Source organism: Pectinophora gossypiella, chromosome 15 (assembly GCF_024362695.1).
Source record: "Pectinophora gossypiella chromosome 15, ilPecGoss1.1, whole genome shotgun sequence".
NCBI classification, from domain to species: Eukaryota; Metazoa; Arthropoda; class Insecta; order Lepidoptera; family Gelechiidae; genus Pectinophora; species Pectinophora gossypiella.
In genome coordinates, this window is record NC_065418.1 from 1,040,705 (window position 1) to 1,061,649 (window position 20,945).

Genomic DNA, 20,945 nt, shown 5'->3' on the forward strand with positions numbered 1-20,945 from the left:
CACTGTTACGTGTTTACAGTAAGTATTATGTATGGTATAGTATTACTTAACACAAGAAAAAGAAAAAAGAAAATTATTTTGTTTAGTATTATAATTATTTGTCTTTATTTAGTACTTAATCAGAATTTCATAGTTTATTTAAAACCAAGTAGCATAGTAAGAGTCTGTTTAGCGGTGTTTTAAGTAAGTAATCATTAATCTTGTAATTATATAACTTAATAAGCTTTTTTCATAAAATCTTTATAATTCTTTAACGTCAGAATTAAATTTAGTTTCTTAAAAAGTTTTAAATTGTTTGAAAGGATATTGCGGCTTCACACGGGGTGAAGTTCTAACATGGATGGATAATGATAAATTATACTGGTGACAGACCACCAGGCTTGTCACCCATGGAGAATTATAGATACTCCATAATTTTGATGAGGACATGTCGCCACATTGTAATTTTTCCGTCCTTAACCTAGCACTTGCGATTTACCCCTAACTCTATAATAAGTACGTTAAGCCAACTCACACACAATTGCTTCGGCTGCGTTCGGTTGGGTTGCGGCTTTAATGGCTTCGGTTTTTATATAATGTACCTGTCTGTCTGTGTCTGTGGTGGCTGGAAGTAACAAATGTTTCTTTCTTTCTTTCTTTCTTTAATAGGGTAGATGGCACGAGTAAGGGTAGGGTAGGGGTGATGATAAGTGCTATGGTGTGAAAGAAAATAATATAGTGGCGAGAATTGAGAAAGGGATGCTTAGGTCCGGATATGTAGTGAGAAACGGGAATTTTCATAACAAAAAATGTTGACCTAAAGCTAAACACTGACCACCTGCAAACTGTAGCTACCATTTTAAAGCGAATAAATGAATTATATAACAATATATGAATAAAAGTAGACTTACGAAAAATATTTATGATGCGGGTGTAAGTATTTGAGTTGGAAGACAAAGTCCTAGGCGTATGCCCAACTGGGCACCCTCAGGCCTGTTGTCTTAAACGTTGTACCGGGTGAGAGCCTTCAGCGCTCCCCATTTGTCCGGCCTAGTAGTTAATGCCATCTGCGGCAAATCTACAATAAGTCACGTCAAAAAAAAACCTAGGCGTATATAGCGTATCAGGTCCTGGATGTTTGAAAATAAAGTTCAGGTCAGGGACTCTTTTAGTTTTTGATAAGAGTGGAGGAAGTAGGAGTGTGTCAGGATCATAGTAAGTGGAATTCCGTGGTCTCTGCCTACCCCAACAGGAAATAGGCGTGATCTTATCTATGTTTACGTATGTATGACAGACAATAGATACTTTTAAAGGTAGTGTGAAGAAACAGGGGTACACTGATGGAATTTTATATTCACTAGGTACCCGTATAATGTAGGATAGTTCTATGTGACACTGTACCAAATACTGAGAGGGATGATGAGGGAATATCAAACATAAAGGACAGTGACTGTAACTGTAAACCTCGCGTATTTGGAGAAAGTCGCCATAGAACAAAAATATCTACTCGCTAAGACGCTTCCAATGAGATATGTCTGAAATCTGTTGGTGGAACCGGACGTTTTTTTGTTACCTTTGATGGGTTTGCTCTTGGCCCCAGACTTACTGATAATGGAGCTCGCCCATAAGGTGCCTGTTCACTCTGGCCTTGAAAGCACCTGGGAATACAGAAGATGGAAGTGATTTCTCTCCCTACGTTTTGACTCATTGTCCTTTCTGTCACAAAAGTTGCGACAAGATGAAGAAGGAGAAATTGAGTTATTGTTGTTGAAATACTGTGTGTTTTATCCACTTCTTTTATAGTACATTGTGGCAATTGTTCTATAAAAGATCATCGGGTGAGAATCCTCTGCGGTCCCGATTTGTCCAGCAATTAATGCCATATAATAAGTCGTTTGGCTCACGATCTGGAGGTCCGGGTTCGATCCCCGACGGGGACATTGTCGTAATCACTTTGTGGGACTGTCCTTTGTTTGGTAAGGACTTTTCAGGCTTCAATCACATCATTGTCCGAAAAAGTAAGATGATTCCGAGCTTCGGATGCGACTATTAGCCGTAAAACACCTCCAACAACCCGCATTGGAGCAGCGTGGTGGAGTATGCTCCATACCCCCTCCGGTTGATTGAGGAGATGCCTGTGCCCAGCTGTGGGACGTATATACGCTGTTTATGATAAGTCAAGTAAAAAAAGCCGAACCCGAACCGCGTCAGTGCGACACGGCCCTAACCCGTGTGAATCGTCACCGGGTGACCATCGATTGCGAAGTATGAAGTGCAGGGTATAATCTTCTACTTAGTTGAAGTAATCCACGGGTACCTTGCCATTGGTGAGGAAACCACGAGTGGCAGTTTCGCAAAACCATCGGAACCGACGACACGCTTTTAGGACGCCATTATTGCGTTTTGATGTAAGTTTTTTCTTTATAATTTATAATTTTATTTTATAACATTTTTATTTTATATTTAATCATAAAAAATATAACCTAGTTCATTTTTTGCTATCCCGAAAATCGGTTTTAACATATTATCACATTATAGGCTATATTACACGCACTGAGGACGTCATCAAAATTATTCAAATTACACACACATACATACTCCCAAGCCTATTACCCACCCGGGTAAGCTGCGACCATGGATTTCCATTTGCTTCAATCCTGACATACTTGCTTCCTCCACATGCACGCCGGTTCAGAGTTGATCTTACTGAACCTTTTCCAAGGACATCTCCAATTTGGTCAATGTACATCCTTCTAAGTCAAATTAACATAACAAAAAAATTCCATATAAAACTGAAACTCCTGACAGCGCGTACATCCCCCGCCGGCGGGGTCGACGATTTCCCTCAATCAGCGCTTATCGCTATCGACCCACTAGGGTCGATTGATTCTATCAAATATTTTTCCTCTCAGACGACGCTCTGAGCCGAGGTTCGCGACAAACTGGGCACCCGCGGGCCTGTTGTCTTAAACGTTGTACCGGGTGAGAGTCTTCAGCGCTCCCCATTTGTCCGGCCAAGTAGTTAATGCCATCTGCGGCAAATCTACAATAAGCCACGTCAAAAAAAAGACAGCGCGTACAATGCAAAAGGATTTGGTCTACTCTCAGATCAAGATATATTAATAGTTACTATGAATCTTTGTTTGCAATATTTTTTCAATCCAAGTGTTTTTTGGACGAGACTTATACAAACTTAAACTTTATTATTATTATGTATATATCTGGATTGATTCCATCTCGGCTCGTTAAGGCCGGTACTTTTAAGTGATCACGGGCCTAAACCAAGTGATCACTCATTTAATAAATTGAGTTAAGTTACAGGTCGGTCTGTCTGTAAGAATTTTCGGACTATTCGGCATGTATTTAATATTGTGGCTTTTTGTAGAACACTATAGATTTGTCGGTATTATTATTATTATTACTTATTGTAGATTTGCCGGAAAAGGCAGGCAAAGGCAAGAATATCTATGGAAAACCGTTTGTAAATCCAAGTTGCCCCTATACACCGCCATGATACCCTTTACAATCATCATCATCATTGGCCACAACATCTTGACAGATGATAGTAACCGTACCTGTGTAGCTGTCACAATAAAACCTTCAGGACTTGAACTACAGGAAAACAAAAGCCAAGGCAAGCTGGTAAACCGCATGACCAACATAACATAAGCAGCAGCACAGGCTTCCCCTCAATCATCCGGAGGGGGTACGAACCACCACCACGCTGCTCTACTGCGGATTGCGGAAGTGTTTTTACGGCTAAATGGACCAACGGCTTAACTTGCCCTCAGAAGTACGGAATCATCTTACTTTTTCCAGACAATCAGGTGATTCAAGCCTGCAATGTTCTTACCAAATAAAAGACAGTCTCAAATATAGATTTCATCAATGTCCCCATCGGGAATCGGACCTGGACATCCAGATCGTGAGCCCGACGCTCTAAGCACTAGACCACGGAGGCTTTTATGAATGACTTTTTTGTATGCTGTAGGTTAAGATGCAGCTACCGAAGCACTTGAAAATAGCAGCCGGCGCTGGTGGGGCAGCCATATTTGGAGCACTGTTCGGCTGGGTCATGTTCCCGGCTATACTCAAGATGCAACTTAAAAAGGTGATTTATCAAGTGCAAATTCAAAAATATCTTTATTCAGTAGGTAACATAGTTACACTTTGAATCGACAATGGTTACATAACGAACATCTCATCCGCCTAAAACTGTATCAGTTTTGATGATAAGCAGCTGAACAATTTCTATGGTTTTTAATCACGTCACACCATGATTATCGCCCTAGCGTTATCCAGTTTCCACAAGGTACACTTGCCTAACTTGAATATTTGACAGGTCCAGTTTTTTCCAGAAGTGAATGCCTGTCTGACCTTTCAATATGCTAGGGGAAAACCAGCCCAGTACAGGTTATGAATGCCTTTTTTCCCAAATAACAAAAATATCTTAACAAATATCGTAACAAAAAATAAATATAAAGTATCAAAATGATTCATTGCACCATAATGAGTCTCGCCATGTAAAAAGACTTTAAATACCACCGTTGTCAGTCCATTGCAGAGTTATTGTGGGACTACTTTACCTCCGAAACGGAGGACAGTGGAGATTTTGAGGAGTGTGGGTTTCCTCACGATGTTCTCCTTCACCCCTGGATTTGAAAACTAAATGGATCTAGGCCGTGCTGGACTTCCACATAACATAAGCACACACACAGTTGACTGCACCTTCCTCGACGGCGATACAGCTCACCAACTATCACGTTGGTGTAACACAAAGCTCGGTGAAGTGTGGGTACTTAGTTCATCTTCGGGTGGGACCTCTACCCCAATGGGGATGTATTTGTGAGCTTATGTTATATGGAAGTCCAGCACGGGCCTAAAACAATGTTTTTTTTTTCCCTAACATGCATGCCACGTGATTTTGTTCGTATTTTGACAGAACGACGTGACTAATTTGATAACTAACTTGAAACACATTCTAACATTTCTAACTTTATTTATTTGTTTATTTTATCGTTTTATATGTATTGTTTTGTAAGTATTATTGTATTTCTTTCATGTATTTGTAGATACACTGCACACACACACGCTTTTAATATATATGTTTTTGTAAACTACTTTGTTTTCATAGTATAAGTAAATATTATTATGTATTCATTCAAGTTGTATTTGTGGGAGACACGGCTTCCGTGCCTCACTTAGCAGGGTCCACAGAATACCAGCGTCGTGGCTCGCGCCGCGGCTTATGCTGAGTGAGGCCCTTTTATAAAGGACACCACCACCATCGTTGACCAGTCCATACACTCAATTATTTGTATTTCTCGTGTATGTTGTTTTTATTATGTGTTTTGTTTGATTGTAAGTTGTGTGCTACTCCGTGTTTTAAATTATATATTTGTTTTGTATTTGTTACTGTGGTGTCCCTTTATAATAAACGATTCTTTCTTTCTTTAATTTGGGTTCACATGTTAGCACCAATCGACAAAACGATATAATTTTATCGATAAAATGATCGTGACAAAATTTTATCACGTAGCGCATGTTAGCCCTACTGAACTTGCCACTATTGTCGATAACACTTCTTCTCTTGTCTGGATTGTGAGGTGGAGTACTAACCTCATCCACCCTGATTTCCGGGTTACTATTGAGCCGCCAAAGGCCTCTGACATGACTCATGTAACGACTACTTACTTACATCAGTAAGTAGTAACCGGGACCAACAGCTTAACGTGCCTTCCGAAGCACGGATCATCTTATTTCTGACAATCAGGTGATCAGCCTGTAATGTCCTAACCAAACTAGGGATCAGAAAGTAATTTTTGTGATATTTCCCCACCGGATTCGAACCCGGACCTCCGGATCGTGAGCCTAACGCTCTAACCACTGGACCACGGAGGCCATTAGGAGGTCGATAATACTGACCGCTAGTGTTCGGTCCAGGAAATGGCGCTCTCCAAGAAGACGGACGTTCGACAGATGTGGGAGAAGATCCCATTCGCTCTAGACTTCAAGGTATACCTGTTCAACTACACCAACGCAGATGAAGTCCAGAAGGGAGCCATCCCGATCGTCAAGGAAGTGGGCCCGTACCATTTTGAGTGAGTATTTATTAAACTTGTACCAAAGAATAATTCAATTCAATTTTTGAAGTATGGCTTCTGTCATCTTTAACAATTCTGCCAGTGTCGAGGTTGGAGAACACACGTGGATCCGGAGTGAGTCAAATGATCGGTGTTGTTGTAGTATCAAAGTCTAAAAAAGAAAAAAAAAAAGAAAATTTGTTAGTTGTTGTTATTATAAACATACTTACATAGGACGTGCACATATAAATAATTATAATCTAAATTTACCTTCTGACATTCTACCTTCTTCCCTCCCTCGCCCTATTAACATGGCTAACTTATTAACCCAAAGAATAAGGAATTACTACGTATAGAACGGCATGTCTCCGCACCGCACTCGCGCGTGAGCTAGGTTTACCTCACCCCCCCCCCCCCCCCGGTCTTACTTTAGCCTTCAATTGTCAGGGCTGCGCGCGGATCATTCTTGTTAATTTTAATCAGTATATTTTTTGTTAGAATTTTAAATTACAACGCCAACGTGCTTTCGTTTATTTGATCTGACAGTAAATGCCCGCGCAACGCCATTTTTCATTGTGATTGTATATCAAAAAATATGGTAAGTAGATATACTGACGTGCCCAAAATGTGGGCGCACGTTTTCACATAAAATTGGCTATACGAGCCACCACATTACCCCGATACCGACCCCGCCGGCGTGGTCGACGATTTCCCTCATTCAGCGCTTATCGCTATCGACCCTCTAGGGTCGATTAATTCTTTGAAATATTTTTCCTCTCAGACGACGCCCTGAGCCGAGGCCTCAGGCCTGTCTTAAACGTTGTACCGGGTGGGAGCCTTCAGCGCTCCCCATTTGTCCGGCCAAGTAGTTAATGCCATCTGCGGCAAATCTACAATAAGTCACGTCAAAAAAAAAAAAAATCCACCACAGAGCACACCAGAGAGCAGACTTTCCAAGCTCTTGAATGACAACCGTCAATGAATCCACCAGCTGCTGTCGCTGTAGTCGAAATCGACTGTGAAGCATCATCAAGTGAATAGGTTTTATAGTGTAAATGAGTTGGAGAATAAATGTTAAATGTGATATATTTACTAGCGATCCAGTACCTTCTCAAAATGCCATCAGATTGTAAATAAGGAATATCAGAGATATTTAACATGAACTGGAGGACCCGCCATTATGACGGTTCTGACATTCGCAAACAAACATACCTTCGTCGAACGGAATAAGTACCTTTACACAAAAAAATACACCCAAGAATATTTATTCCATATTTCGACAAACAATAAGCTAAAAAGGGAATTGTTTCAAAACATCCGAATGTATTTTCGTCAATGTCCTCCGAGAGGTTTCACCTAAAGTGGCGTAATTTTGTGAACAACGCAACGGACTGAATGAATTGTGCCTGCTTTGTTATATTAGGTAGAGAAGTCTGTGGAAGTGTACCTACGGCCTATAATAAAGAATAATACAGCGTATAGAATGGTAACTCTTCGCCCCGCGCCCATGAGGGATTTTCTTTTAGCTAGGTGAGGCACGGAAATCGTGACATCTTTTTATTTTTGTCGTGACTTATTGTAGATTTGCCGCAGATGCAATTAACTACTTGGCCGGAAAATGGGGAGCGCTGAAGGCTCTCACCCGGTACACGTTTAAGACAACAGGCCTGAGGGTGCCGAGTTGGGCGCGAATCTCGGCTCAGAGCGTCGTCTGAGAGAAAAATATTTGAAAGAATTAATCGACCCTTATGGGTCGATAGCGATAAGCGCTGAATGAGGGAAATCGTCGACCACGCCGGCGAGGTCGGTATCGGGGTCCTGAAGTGTTTGTTGTCGCGAGCTGATTGGCTGCCTCTATGGCTAGAGTAATCGGGTCGACGGGATCGTATATTACGTCTTCGGACGCCGATACTTTTCAGTACCGTCCCTAAGCGGACTGTATTCGGAAGCCGCAACTACCAGGGGATAAAGAAATCATGACATCGTAACGAAAACTTTGAGGGATGATTCAGACCATGATTCTGAGTAAATACCCAGTGGAATTTTCCGTCGCAAAGTTATGTAACAGTAAATAATTTAAATAAACCCAAAAAACAATCATGAATTTTCCGACAGGAAATTTCCACTTGATATCAACTCAGACTCATGGTCTGAATCATCCCCCTCAGTATTCGTTACGATGTCACTAACACCCATACCTACTTGTATGGCTACTTGTATGTACTTGTGTACTTGTACGGGTGTAAGTGACATCGTAACGAATACTGAGAGGGTTGATGAGAGCTCATTATTCTGAGTTAGTAACAAGTGGAATATTCCATCGCAATAGTATAGAATTTAAAAAAAAACTAAAAAAAACATGAATTTTGCGACGGAAAATTCGACTTGATATTAACTCAGGATCATGGTCTGAATCAATCCCCTCAGTATTCGTTACAATGTCACTAATAATCTGTATATTATATACATCCTATAATATTTACCTAAACTACCTCGTCGGTGTACGGACAAACCAAAGTTGGTTTTTGTTGCACCGTCAATTGTAAAAAATTTATTAAGTACTGTACTTATTTTTAATCTATACTTATAATAAATCTGTAGAGAGGTCAATTCTGTACATTAAATATTTTTTAAAAATAACTATCAGGGGGTGATAAGTGGTCGATACTGATACCAAAAATGCAATCAGTAAAATTTTTGTCTGTCTGTCTGTCTGTATGTTCCTTATAGAAACAAAAACTACTGGACGGATTTTAATGAAACTTGGTACAATTATTCTTCACACTCCTGGGCAGGTTATAGTATACTTTTCAAAAAACATTAACATTTGTATGAAAAAATCAAATCTAAATAAAAGGAGAAACTGACTGACTCAGTGACTGACATATCAACGCATAGCCTGAACGGCTAAACGTAGGCATTTGAAATTTGGAAGGGACATAGCTTAGGTACCGTAGAGGTGCACTAAGAAGGAATTCCCGGAATTCCCACGGGAACGGAAATTAGCGGGAAAATCCTTTTGTATGAAAAATCTAAACCGAAATGAAATTTGGCATGCAGGTACCTTAGTTAACTTAAAGCTTAGTTGCAACAGGATATTGCAATAATTCCCACGGAAACGGGAGTTAGCGGGAAAAAAACATTTGTATGAAAAAATCGAAACCGCGTAAGATAGATGTTTTCAATTCAATTAAATTATTTATTGCATTCCATGTAGTACAATGGGGTGTTACATAGGCATAGGAACTAAAACATGGACCCTGTAGGGCACAGCAACGTTGAAGGGAAGAGAGGAAGTGTGTATTAAAATTAAAACTCAATGAACAATCAATTAAAAAAAATCAATTCAATCAATTAATTCAATCTAGCATGCATGCATACCTTAGTAAATATAAAGTTTATTTTTGGCTGTATTTTGAAAAATGGGAGTTATTGGGAAAAAAATTGTATGAAAAAATCTAAACTGCATAAGTATGCACTCCCACACACACAAAGATCTCTCTCTTATATAACACGCCACGCGGACGAAGTCGCGGGCAAAAGCTAGTAATAAATAATAATAATAATGCGATGAGTGCCTCTGACTACCCCAATAGGGAATGAAGTCGTGAAATTTTAATATACGCTGTGTCAATTTCACATGAGTTGGCAAGTAATATTTGGCATTAATTATGCATGTCCGCGCAGGAAGGGACAGCTGCTAGAGCATGGTACAATGCCTTGCTAATTAATTGCACATTTATAAATATCAGGTACAATGTAGGTCCGTTAAAGAAGAGCTTACATGGAACAGATTAAAGAAAAGGTTAACGTCGTGTCTTATAGGGAAGTCAAGGAATTGGCCTTTGATAGACTGGAATGGAAAATGCTACACCGACAAGAGCGTGGCTCTTAAATTGATGATGATGATGATGATGTAGGTCCGTTGTGAATAAATTATCAGCCATTATTAGGGTGCTTATATACTGAAGACCACCACCAATTCCACCACCACCATCACCACCGCCACCATCACCACCACCAACACCACCTGTCCTGTTCGACGCGTCGTTGCCGCAGGGGTGGGCGCCTCTTGCTTCAGTAGGCCGGAGTGAGATGGTGTAACGGATAACGGAGAACCCTTGCTCAGGGATGCGGGTGAAGACCTCAACGGTGGCAGAGGCGGAAGACAGGAGTCCTAGTACGGCTTTGAAATAGACTACTCTGGGCGCCATTCCACTCGCGTCAGACAGAGTACTGCGGGGTGGAAGACAAGGAGGAAACCACTGCCTTATTTTTTCTGAAAAACGTAGCATGGAGAATGCTACACCGACAAGAGCGTGGCTCTTAAAAGGCAAATCTCAGCTCGCAGCTAGCGGCTGAGCTAGGTTTACCTCAAAGTTCAGTCTTCAATCGTATGGCGTCAAACGTCACACACACAGATGCGCGTGTACAAGTATCTGTGTAAAATGAGGTGCTTTGTTTATACAAAGACACAGATCCCCGGTCACATTATTGTGACCGGGGTGTGCTTCAGGTTAGGTAAGCGGACGATGATGAAGACCGTCTATTATTATAAATTCCATGGTATAAGAAAACCATATGCTCAAAAGTGACAGCTAACATTTCAAGGTTAGCCCAGCTGACGTCATCCCACCCAGCGTTGCCATTTCATAAAAAATAAATTACCGACGACCAATGTTTTTAATTTACTTTGCAAGGAAATTTTGAACTTTTAGTTTTTATGATTTTTATATAATACTAGCGACCCGCCCCGGCTTCGCTCGGGTGCAAGGCTGAGGAAAAAATTAAATTATATACGACATCACATTAAAAACCTCAAAAATAACAGTATTTCTCCACTATTTAATGGATGTTATTATACATATAAACCTTCCTGTTGGATCACTCTATCTATTAAAAAAACCGCATCAAAATCCGTTGTGTAGTTTTATAGATTTAAGCGTCTATAGGGATATATAGGGACAGGAAAAGGGTGACAAGTACATACATACATACATAAACTCACGCCCATAATCCCTAATGGGGTGGGCAGAGCCACAAGTAAATCAAAGACAACTTGCAGCCACTGTTGATACGAAGTCCTAAGCTGGATATGATGAACCTTATGGTGATAAGGGATCAGCCTATCGCCCATAACATTAGTCCATCATGTTAGAGGACACAATCCCTCTGTCGGTTTTTACGACATGCCCGGGAAGACAAGCAGCTGAACGTGTTCTATGTTTTTTATTTGCTCCCAGAACAGCATAGAAGCAAAAGGGTGACAAGTAATGGTAATTAAATACATTAGTCAGTAATTCACTTAATCTTCCATAAGAAAATTTACATTCCAATACAATACAATTACAATACAACGACAACAATACACAACAATAAAACACACAATACGCCTGAAGCTGCGACAGCGTTAGTTTTAAGTTATTTTTATTTGTTAGGCGCAGCATAATAGTTTTGTGTAATTCTTTAATTATACGTATATTTTGAACGCCTCTTGCACTGATTGGCCATGCCTAGAGATATCGTCATGTAGCGTCAATTCCATAGTAGCCAATCAGCTGATTATGTTTGAATAGTGTTAGGTGGGGACCTTAGGTATCTATGTTATTGTGTGCTTTATATTGTTGAGCGTAAGGTCCTCTCTAAATTCATACGCGTTTCAAATTGTTCGTTAGACTTTTGAAGTCAAAAAACGGTCACTTGGCAAATTCCCTTCTTATACATCACTGTCGCCTAACTCACTTGTCTCCAAAATTGTATATTTAAAAACTGTTTAATCCACTTCTCCTCTTTTATTCCCTTGTTCCGTAACGAACACAACAGTAACAATAATACAAATATAATACAACAACAATACAATACAATACAATACAATAAAAAACAATACAATACAATTTATTTACAATTTATTGGTAACACAGGGGTTACACTTATATCAACAAAGGGCTAGTAATAGCGGCTTGTCGTTGGATTGAGCATACCTGGTTTTCCTATACCGTGATAAATTCTATCTCTAAAACGGGTTTTCATTAATGATCGGCGATTTCCTGCAAATTGGTAAAGATAGCTGGGTTCGCTCCCCTGACCGTGAATATATCTATATATACCCACTTACGTGGAACCCAGGACTTTTGACTTTATACCCAGTTGATATACTTTTAGGGTTCCGCACCGATAATATAAAAACCTTTGGATATATTTGTTTTGATCTTAACATACGTACTTCTTTTGCTTCCTAATAACATAAAATAAAATACTATATACGTACTTTTCGCCAACGATATTTAAGTCTCATGTAATAAGGGGCGGGCTTATTGCCATTAACTGGGCACAAATCCTGGAAACCGATGTCAGTAACTATGTAAAACTCAAAAAGTAGAATTCAGTGGTTTAGTGTCCGAACCGAGATCCGAACCCGCGACACTGCGATGTAAGTCACCTGTTCTTCTAACTGGGCCATCATGGATTCCTAATTATGGTCAGGGGAGTTAAAATGGCCACATCGAAGCAATTCATCTAAGAAAACAATATTGCAATTTGACATAATTTGTTTGCATTGCGCACTTACTTTTATATGCGCAAATGTCAAACTGCTACATTGCTTTCTTAGATGAATTGCTTCGATGTGGCCATTTCAATTTCAATTTAACCTTTTTAAACTAAAATGAAATTAAATAAAAAAAACAACGTTTATTTCTTCTTCTAGAAACAATCTTATAAACTACCATACTAACAAAAAAAGTATTTAAATTGGGACCGTATGCAGAAGACAGGAGCCCAAACTAGGTAGACCCTGTATCTTTATTTATTTATTTATTTATTTGTTAGTTTTAAGTGCCATAAATAGTACTAAATTTTATATATATTTTTTTTAAGTTATGTTGAATGTTCGCATTTTATTTATTCCCACAGCGAATGGAAGGAGAAGGTGGATATAGAGGACCACGAGGAAGACGACACGATAACTTATAAAAAGGTGGACCTATTCTACTTCCGACCGGACCTCTCCGGACCTGGACTTACAGGCGAGGAGATCATCGTCATGCCGCATGTTTTTATGCTGGTAAGATAGAACATGAAAAAAGATCACGCCTTCCCTCCCCTTACCCTCCCCCTCTTCACTTACCCCTCCACCCCGCCGCTTACCCCTTGTCATGTCAAGCCGGGACGAGCGTGTTAACTATTACACTACCCTCCTCCTGTCCATGCGAAATCTCCAATTTACTTCTCATTCTTTATTCTGAATCTCATCTTTCCACCAGGGAATGGCAACAGTGGTGACGAAAGAGAAACCAGCAATGCTGAACATGATCGGTAAAGCCTTTAACGGCATTTTCGACAACCCACCGAATATCTTCATGAAGGTTAAGGCGCTGGACCTGATGTTTCGAGGGTTCCTTATCAACTGCAACAGAACGGACTTCGCCCCAAAGGCCGTGTGCACAGCTCTGAAGAAGGAAGTCGTTTCTGGCATGGTGTTTGGACCTGGCAATCAGTACTATTTCTCACTCTTTGGGACGGTGAGTTGAACGATTGTGCGTGTCTGGAGAACCGTGTTCACTCTAACACGGTTACCTTTTGTATTTCTGATATGTTTTATTCCGAATAATGTTGTTCCGCTTCCCTTCTTCTATCGTGTGGGTTGTGAGGTCGAATACCAGCCTCATCAACCCTGGTGTCAGGGTTGAGCCGCCAAAGGCCCCTGACATGGCTCATGTAACGATTACTCACTTACATCAGTAAATAGTAACCGGGATCAACGGCTTAACGTCTCATCTCGGATAATCAGGTGATCAGCCTGTAATGCCCTATCCAAACTAGGAATCACAAAGTGATTTTTGTGATATGTCCCCACTGGGATTCGAACCCGGGGCCTCCGGATCGTGAGTCCAACGCTCAACCACTGGACCACGGAGGTCGTGGTTTTTCTATATGGGGCTTTAACCTCGATCCTCAGTATGATAGATTACCTTGAACCTAACCTAAAAACGTACACGACAGCCAAAGGCCGCGCAAGAATTATACATCTAGACCGATCTCTTTTTCCATTTCATCTTTTTCTTTTGTCTTCAGCGCAATGGCTCGATAGACCCTCATGTGGTGACTGTGAAGAGAGGCATTAACGATGTGATGGAAGTTGGGAAGGTGGTGGCTGTGGATGGAAAGCCGAAGCTGGACGTGTGGAGAGACCAGTGCAACGAGTTCCAGGGCACTGATGGCACGGTCTTCCCGCCATTCCTGACGGAGTTTGATCGTCTGCAGTCCTATGCTGGAGATCTCTGCAGGTACCAACATTAATATCTATGTATCTGGAAAAAATGTGCACGGAGTCAAATGCTCGTGGCCAGATGGTGGTACTTCTCATAATAGATGGATAATTAAAAAAATCCTTTAAAACAACTTTTTTTTGCTTCGAGGCGGATGTTCTCATGCAAACTATTCAGTATGTAGAACTAATAAGGGTGCCATAATCTACTTATCTATGATAAAGTATGTTTTTTCGTTATGGTTTACATCATCATACCAATTCTTATTAATTATCCTGTTATTTTACATACCTCAATAACGGAATTGAAAAATATTTGTTCCAGAGGTAGCTATTTGTTTTTGTCTGCTTCTTCTTATCGTGTGGGTTGTAAGGTGGAATACCAACCTCATCAACTCTGGTGTAAGGGTTATTACTGAGCCGCCAAAGGCCCCTCGCCACGCTTTTTTCGGCTTAGTCTGCTTGGCCACGTCGTCGTGTAATATCCATGAACATTGTTAATTTATAAACGTAAAAAACGATTTGTTATCATTAATTCGCAAAGAATTTGTGGTTTTTTATATATCCTTTTCCCCCAGGTCCTTCAAGCCCTGGTACCAGAAGAAGACTTCCTACCACGGTATCAAGACCAACCGATATGTGGCCAACATTGGCGATTTCGCCAACGACCCTGAACTCAACTGTTTCTGCGATGCTCCTGATAAGTGTCCCCCCAAGGGTCTGATGGACCTCTTCAACTGCATGAAGGCCCCGATGTACGCGTCCATGCCACATTTCCTAGACAGCGACCCTGTTTTACTCCAAAATTGTAAAGGGCTAACACCTGATGCGAACGAACATGGAATCGAAATTGACTTTGAGCCTGTAAGTAGAACTATACGTATTTATTTATTATGGAATTGTAGCTATGGTAGGTAGAAGACCGCTTGACTTGAGAGTCAAGCTCCACCTCACACCTCAGGGTCGATGAGGTTGGTAATCCACCTCACAACCCAAACGATAGAAGAAGAAGAAGTACATCTTCTGTTGCAGATCAGTGGGACGCCGATGGTGGCAAAACAACGGGTGCAGTTCAACATGCGTCTCCTGAAGTCCGATAAACTGGAGCTCTTCAAGACGCTCCCTGACACCATCGCTCCGTTCTTCTGGATAGAAGAGGTTAAGTAACTCATATTATACACTTTTCCAAGTTACTCTGTGAACGTGTACGTGTTCAGCTGGGGCTCTAAACCACTGAATTCGAACTGGATCGTAGATAATTTTTATCGCGTAGTTTCCATTCCTGAGCCGTAGGTTCGCCCCATGTTCATCATCAGTTCATCACCCCACTGCTGGGGCACGGGCCTACCCTATGGATGGATAGGGAGATCGGGCCTTAAACCTCACGCGGGCCCAGTGCGGATTGACGGTTATTAACGACTGCTAGTGCAGCCGGGACCAACGGCTTAACGTGCCTCCGAATCACGGAGGAGCTCGAGATGAAACTTTTTTTTTGTAGTCACCCATCCTATGACCGGCCTTTGCGAAAGTTGCTTAACTTCAACAATCGCAGACCGAGCGCGTTTACCGCTGCGCCACCGAGCTCCTCGCCCGATATTACATGGGATTTAATCATAGCTGTGAAGGAGTGGGTGCAGACTATATACACCTCTGCCTACCCCTTTTATGGCTACAGGTGTGACGCTATGCTATGATACGTTATAGGTATACCAACCAGATTTTGCCCGCGGCTTCGCTCGCGTTAAATTCGGGGAAACACGGTTACACTTTCCTATACCTTGAAAACTGCGAAAATTTCACTCCGTCTTTGCACAAAAATACTCCGCATACAATTTTTTAGCTTTCTACCTTGAAAATTGCGGAATGTTCCATACTTTCCATGAATTGTAGCGTTGACAGCGACTCCCCGAACGGCGACTGCTTGACATCACGTCTGTCATTTACATGCACAGTTCAAAACACAATTTTAATCACGCTACATTCAATATTTTTTCCCATTGAAAAAATTGCAGTTTTGGATCCCCCGTTTTAGGAAAGCGGGGAGCTAGAAAGAGACAAAAAGCAGCCTATGTTTTATTACATCCTTTAAACTAACTCCACTTAAAAACTCACGTCAATTTGTCGCTCCGTTTTGCCGTGAAAGACGGACAAACGAACAGACAGACACACACATACATTTTCCCATTTATAATATTCGTATGGATTCAGAATCTATCTACTGCTAGCTTTCCATTATATCTCACAAATTCACAATGTCATGAGACCTTCGGTGGGATGGGCAAACCACATTAAGACCTTCTTGGCTACCAATTGATTAACTTCATAATTTATTTCATGAATAAAAAACGAAACTGCGCATTACAAGACCCGCAATTACTCGTTTAACCAAGAAACCTTGACTCGTAAACTACCTTCAGGTAATAAGCAACCCTTACAAGGGCAGAATGTAATAAAAATTACCACGAATCAGGGTTAAAGATACGCAGGTTCCCTGTGAATCGACAGGTGTTGTACGCTTATATCACAACCCTCGCGGAAGACAGCTGACGTCTGCAATATTGATGAGGAGAATTCACAGATTACCCGCAACATACATACTTTGAAGTCCTAACACCTAATGTACTTTGAAAATATAAACCCCACTCTCTTCTATCGTATGGGTTGTGAGGTAGATTACCAACCTCAGCAACCCTGGTGTCAGGGTTATTATAGAGCCGCCAAAGGCCCCTGACATGGCTCATGTAACGATTGTTTTAAGTTTACGCGGTTATTATCATAATTAAAACACATAAACATAATTATGCTTTAAACGCGGTAAGAACCCGTTATTATGTGTTTTAATCATGTAACAATTACCCCAACCCTATTGTTTAACTATTGTTTCTGGAAACCTCGGCCTTAGGAGGATACCTTAGATGACGAAACCCATTTGCAGTACCACCCACAATTCTTGCAACCTACTTTTTAACGGTTCCCGTGGTCCAGTATTTGAGCATAGGGTCATGACTCGGCGGACTTGGGCTCAAAACCTGGTGGGATCACTAAAATCACTTTGTGATCCCCAGTTTCGTTAGGACATTACAGGCTGATCACTTGATTATCCGAAAGCAACATGATCCGTACTTTGGCAAGTGGCTATTCACTGATGTAAGTACATAGTCGTTACATGAGCTATCATATAGCCTTGGGCAGTTTTGGTCGATGATGGTCTATCACCTCACAATCCACACGATAGAAGACCAATTTTGGACACTTAAGATCTTTTCTGATGTAACGCCAAATAGGCACATGCATTATATATATTATCAGTACATTTTAGCGCGACCTTGCATTACATAAGCAGCCTATATACGTCCCATTGCTGGCCACAGGCCTTCCCACAATCAACCGCAAGAAGCATACTCTACGATGCTGTTCTACTGCGGGTTGGTGGAATTGTTTTACAGTTAATAGCCGAGACCAACGGCTTAACCTGGCGTCACGGAATCAACTTACTTTTTCAAGTCTACAATGTCCATACCAAACCAAGGACATGGAGAAGACGAAGGCTGTTGAGTGACTATGACCGTATGACCTTTGGTATGACGTAAGACTCGGTAATATTCGCAATAATGATAGGTAGATAATGGATAATGACAGGGAAGATTCCATAAAGGAATTAGAAATGAAACAATGAAAAGAAAAACATGTCACGTATTTTTTTCTTTCCATTGTTTCATTTCTAGTTTAAGCTAGTTCTAGGTAGGTACCTACTTAATGTTATTTGTAGTGCATTTCCAGGTTTTGTTGGTCATCACCTCCCTAGCGACATTTCATAGGGTCCACTGAGTTAACCTAATGGTTAGACAGGTCTGGATTTTTACAGAAGCGACTGCCTGTCTGTGCGAAGAGAAAACCAGCCCAATACAGGTTATGTCACATACCGTCGAAACGCATTTCTAGGGTATGTGGGTTTCCTCACGATGTTTTCCTTCACCGCTGTGCACGTAATAATAATTTATGATCCAAACATGAATTCAAAAAACGATTTCGAAAGTCATAGGTTTAGGCCCGTTTTCAGCTATCTAACTTTACATTTTTTTATGAACTAGACGAGATCCCGAAAACCGGATATCACGGGATTGATATTTCCAATCCCGTGGGATTTCGAATTTGCGATCTCCAATCGGGATTGCTTTCCCTGGTAAATACCCTCCATGTAGAGGACTTATAAAATATGCTTTTTTTGAAAGAAGTCAAAAGTCGTCTGTTTGTTTAGAAGAAAATAAACGTTATTTTGTTTTTATTTTTTTCCATTCTCCAGGGTCTGGCTCTGAACAAGACATTCGTGAACATGCTGAAGCATCAGCTGTTCGTCCCGAAGCGGGCAGTGGGCGTGATCAAATGGCTGCTGGTGACCCTCGGCAGTCTGGGCTGCATCACCTGCCTCATCTTCCACTTCAAAGGTACTCTTATACGGGTGCGTTCTCACGAAGCAATCACGAAGCTACGGTCTCTGTGGTCCAGTGGCTAGAGCATTCAGCTTTCGACCTGTGGTCCTAGGTTCGAAACCAGCCGGGTCTGCATGACAGTCGCACCACGCGCAGCGCGAATAATATTGAGCGCTTCGACCAATAAACAATACGAATGCTATCTAAGTAGATGGACGTCAAACGGCTATTGGTCGAAAGGCCTCGATATAATTCGCGTCGCGCGCGGCGGTTGCCATGCAGACCCTACAGGTGACGACAGCAAATAACACTTTGTTATTCTTAGGTTGGTAAGGGCTATGCAAGCTTATCACCTGATTGTCCGAAAGTAAGATGGTTTCGTGGCTCGTCTGACCTAAACTTCCATCCCGCGAAGGGAAAACCAGCCCAATAGCTTAGGTCGCATTCCTTTGTAACGCTTTTCTGGGGAATGTGGGGTTTCCTCACGATGTTTTCCTTCACCGCTGGAACAAATTCTAAAATTTGGTTTAATGCCTATGCTGGGATTCAAACCTGCGACTTCATAATAAGAGTCAAGCGTTCTTCCAACTGGGTTATCACGGCTCATAATTCAAATTCAAATTCAAAAATATTCTTTATTCAGTAGGTAACATAGTTACACTTTGAATCGTCAATTTTTACATAACGAACGTCTCATCCGCCCAAAATTACTGCAGCTTCTCACAACCTATATAGCCGGGGAAAAGAAGCTGCAAGTAAAATCTCGGCGCAAGGCCCTAGACATTCTTTAAAAAAAAAATCATAAAATACTGTTATGCAATTTAGTAATATGGCTGCCTGATATCAGTTCCCAGATAGCTAATCCCATGCATATATCATATCTTCTACATAATTATTAATTTTATAATAACCTTTTTTAGTTAAATTACTGTCTTCGCGTTTATATCACATGCGTCTTACCCCTCTTCTTATTATACCAGGGCACGTTCGGTCACGAGCATTAATATGTATACACTTTGGTACCACGTCACATTAACTTTTTTGACATATTGAACTGTAAGTCTCACTAAATGTCAAATATGTTAGTGCGACAGAGTCCTAAGTGGGTACATTATATTGCTCATGACTGTTCATAAACCTCACGTCATACACATAACGTTCATAATAATCTTTCATTCCCAGATTTATTTACTATGAATTGAAATTGAGTGATAGAGTGGGAAACAGCGTGATAAGAGAGAGAAGTTATGTGAAAGACGATATAGTGACTAAGATTGAGAAGGGAATATTAAGTTGGTTTGATCACTTAGAGCGGATGAAGGATAATAGGATTACGAAAGCAGTATAATATATAAAGCGAAGGTTGGTTAGCGCTGGCTGAGTAAGACCTACATTGACCAAATTGGTGATGTCCTTAGAAAAAAATCAGTACGATCTACTCTGAATCTGCGTGTGTGTATGAAACGATTGATGAATGTGGAGGAAGCAAGAGAAGTGTGTCAAGATCAAAGCAAATGGACTTCCATAGTCTCTGCTTACCCCGGTGGGAAATAGGCGTGAGTTTATATATGTGTACTTAGGCGGAGAACAGGAGTTCTAGTACGGCATTGAAATGACTACTCTAGGCCTTATTCCACTCGCGACAAACAGAGTACTGCCAGGCGGAAGGCAAGAGGGAAACCACTGCCCTATTTTTCCTTACAAAAGTAACATGGAGAATGCTACACCGACAACAGTGTGGCTCTTAAATTAGTGATGTTATTGTACTTATTGTACATATTCCGCATTAACTACTTGGCCAGACAAATGGAGAGAGCTGAGAGCTCTCACCCGGTACATTTATTAAGGTGCCCAGTGGGGCGTCTTAGGCGCGAACCTCGGGGCGTCGTTTAAAAGGATGTTTGAAATAATTGATCCACACGGGATCGTTAGCGATACGCGCTGAATGTGAGAAATCGTTGACCACGCCGCGCCGCCGATCCTGAAGCATCGGTGCTTCTACATCATAATTCATCATCTCCCTAGCATTAAGAATCCGGTTTTCTGGTCTGGTTACGTAACCTGAAGATTTGACAGATCTGCATCATAATTATCGTTCCAAAAAGTCGCAGGATATAGAAAGCCACGAAAGGTTTTGAACATTTGCTTTTGAATTTCAGCATTCCCAATTTCTGCTTTAAATTCCGT

The 20,945-nt window shown here is 41.1% G+C and overlaps 1 protein-coding gene across 1 annotated transcript in view; it reads left to right on the forward strand.

Moving 5' to 3' along the window:
• LOC126373246 (xanthine dehydrogenase-like) overlaps positions 1-20,945 on the forward strand; it is a 65,357-nt gene that overhangs the window by 41,593 nt on the left and 2,819 nt on the right. The window contains 8 exon segments of the mRNA XM_050019309.1: positions 3,971-4,090; positions 5,923-6,080; positions 12,975-13,125; positions 13,325-13,582; positions 14,136-14,347; positions 14,907-15,192; positions 15,361-15,486; positions 18,632-18,773. Coding sequence (XP_049875266.1) covers positions 3,971-4,090; positions 5,923-6,080; positions 12,975-13,125; positions 13,325-13,582; positions 14,136-14,347; positions 14,907-15,192; positions 15,361-15,486; positions 18,632-18,773 — 1,453 coding nt within the window.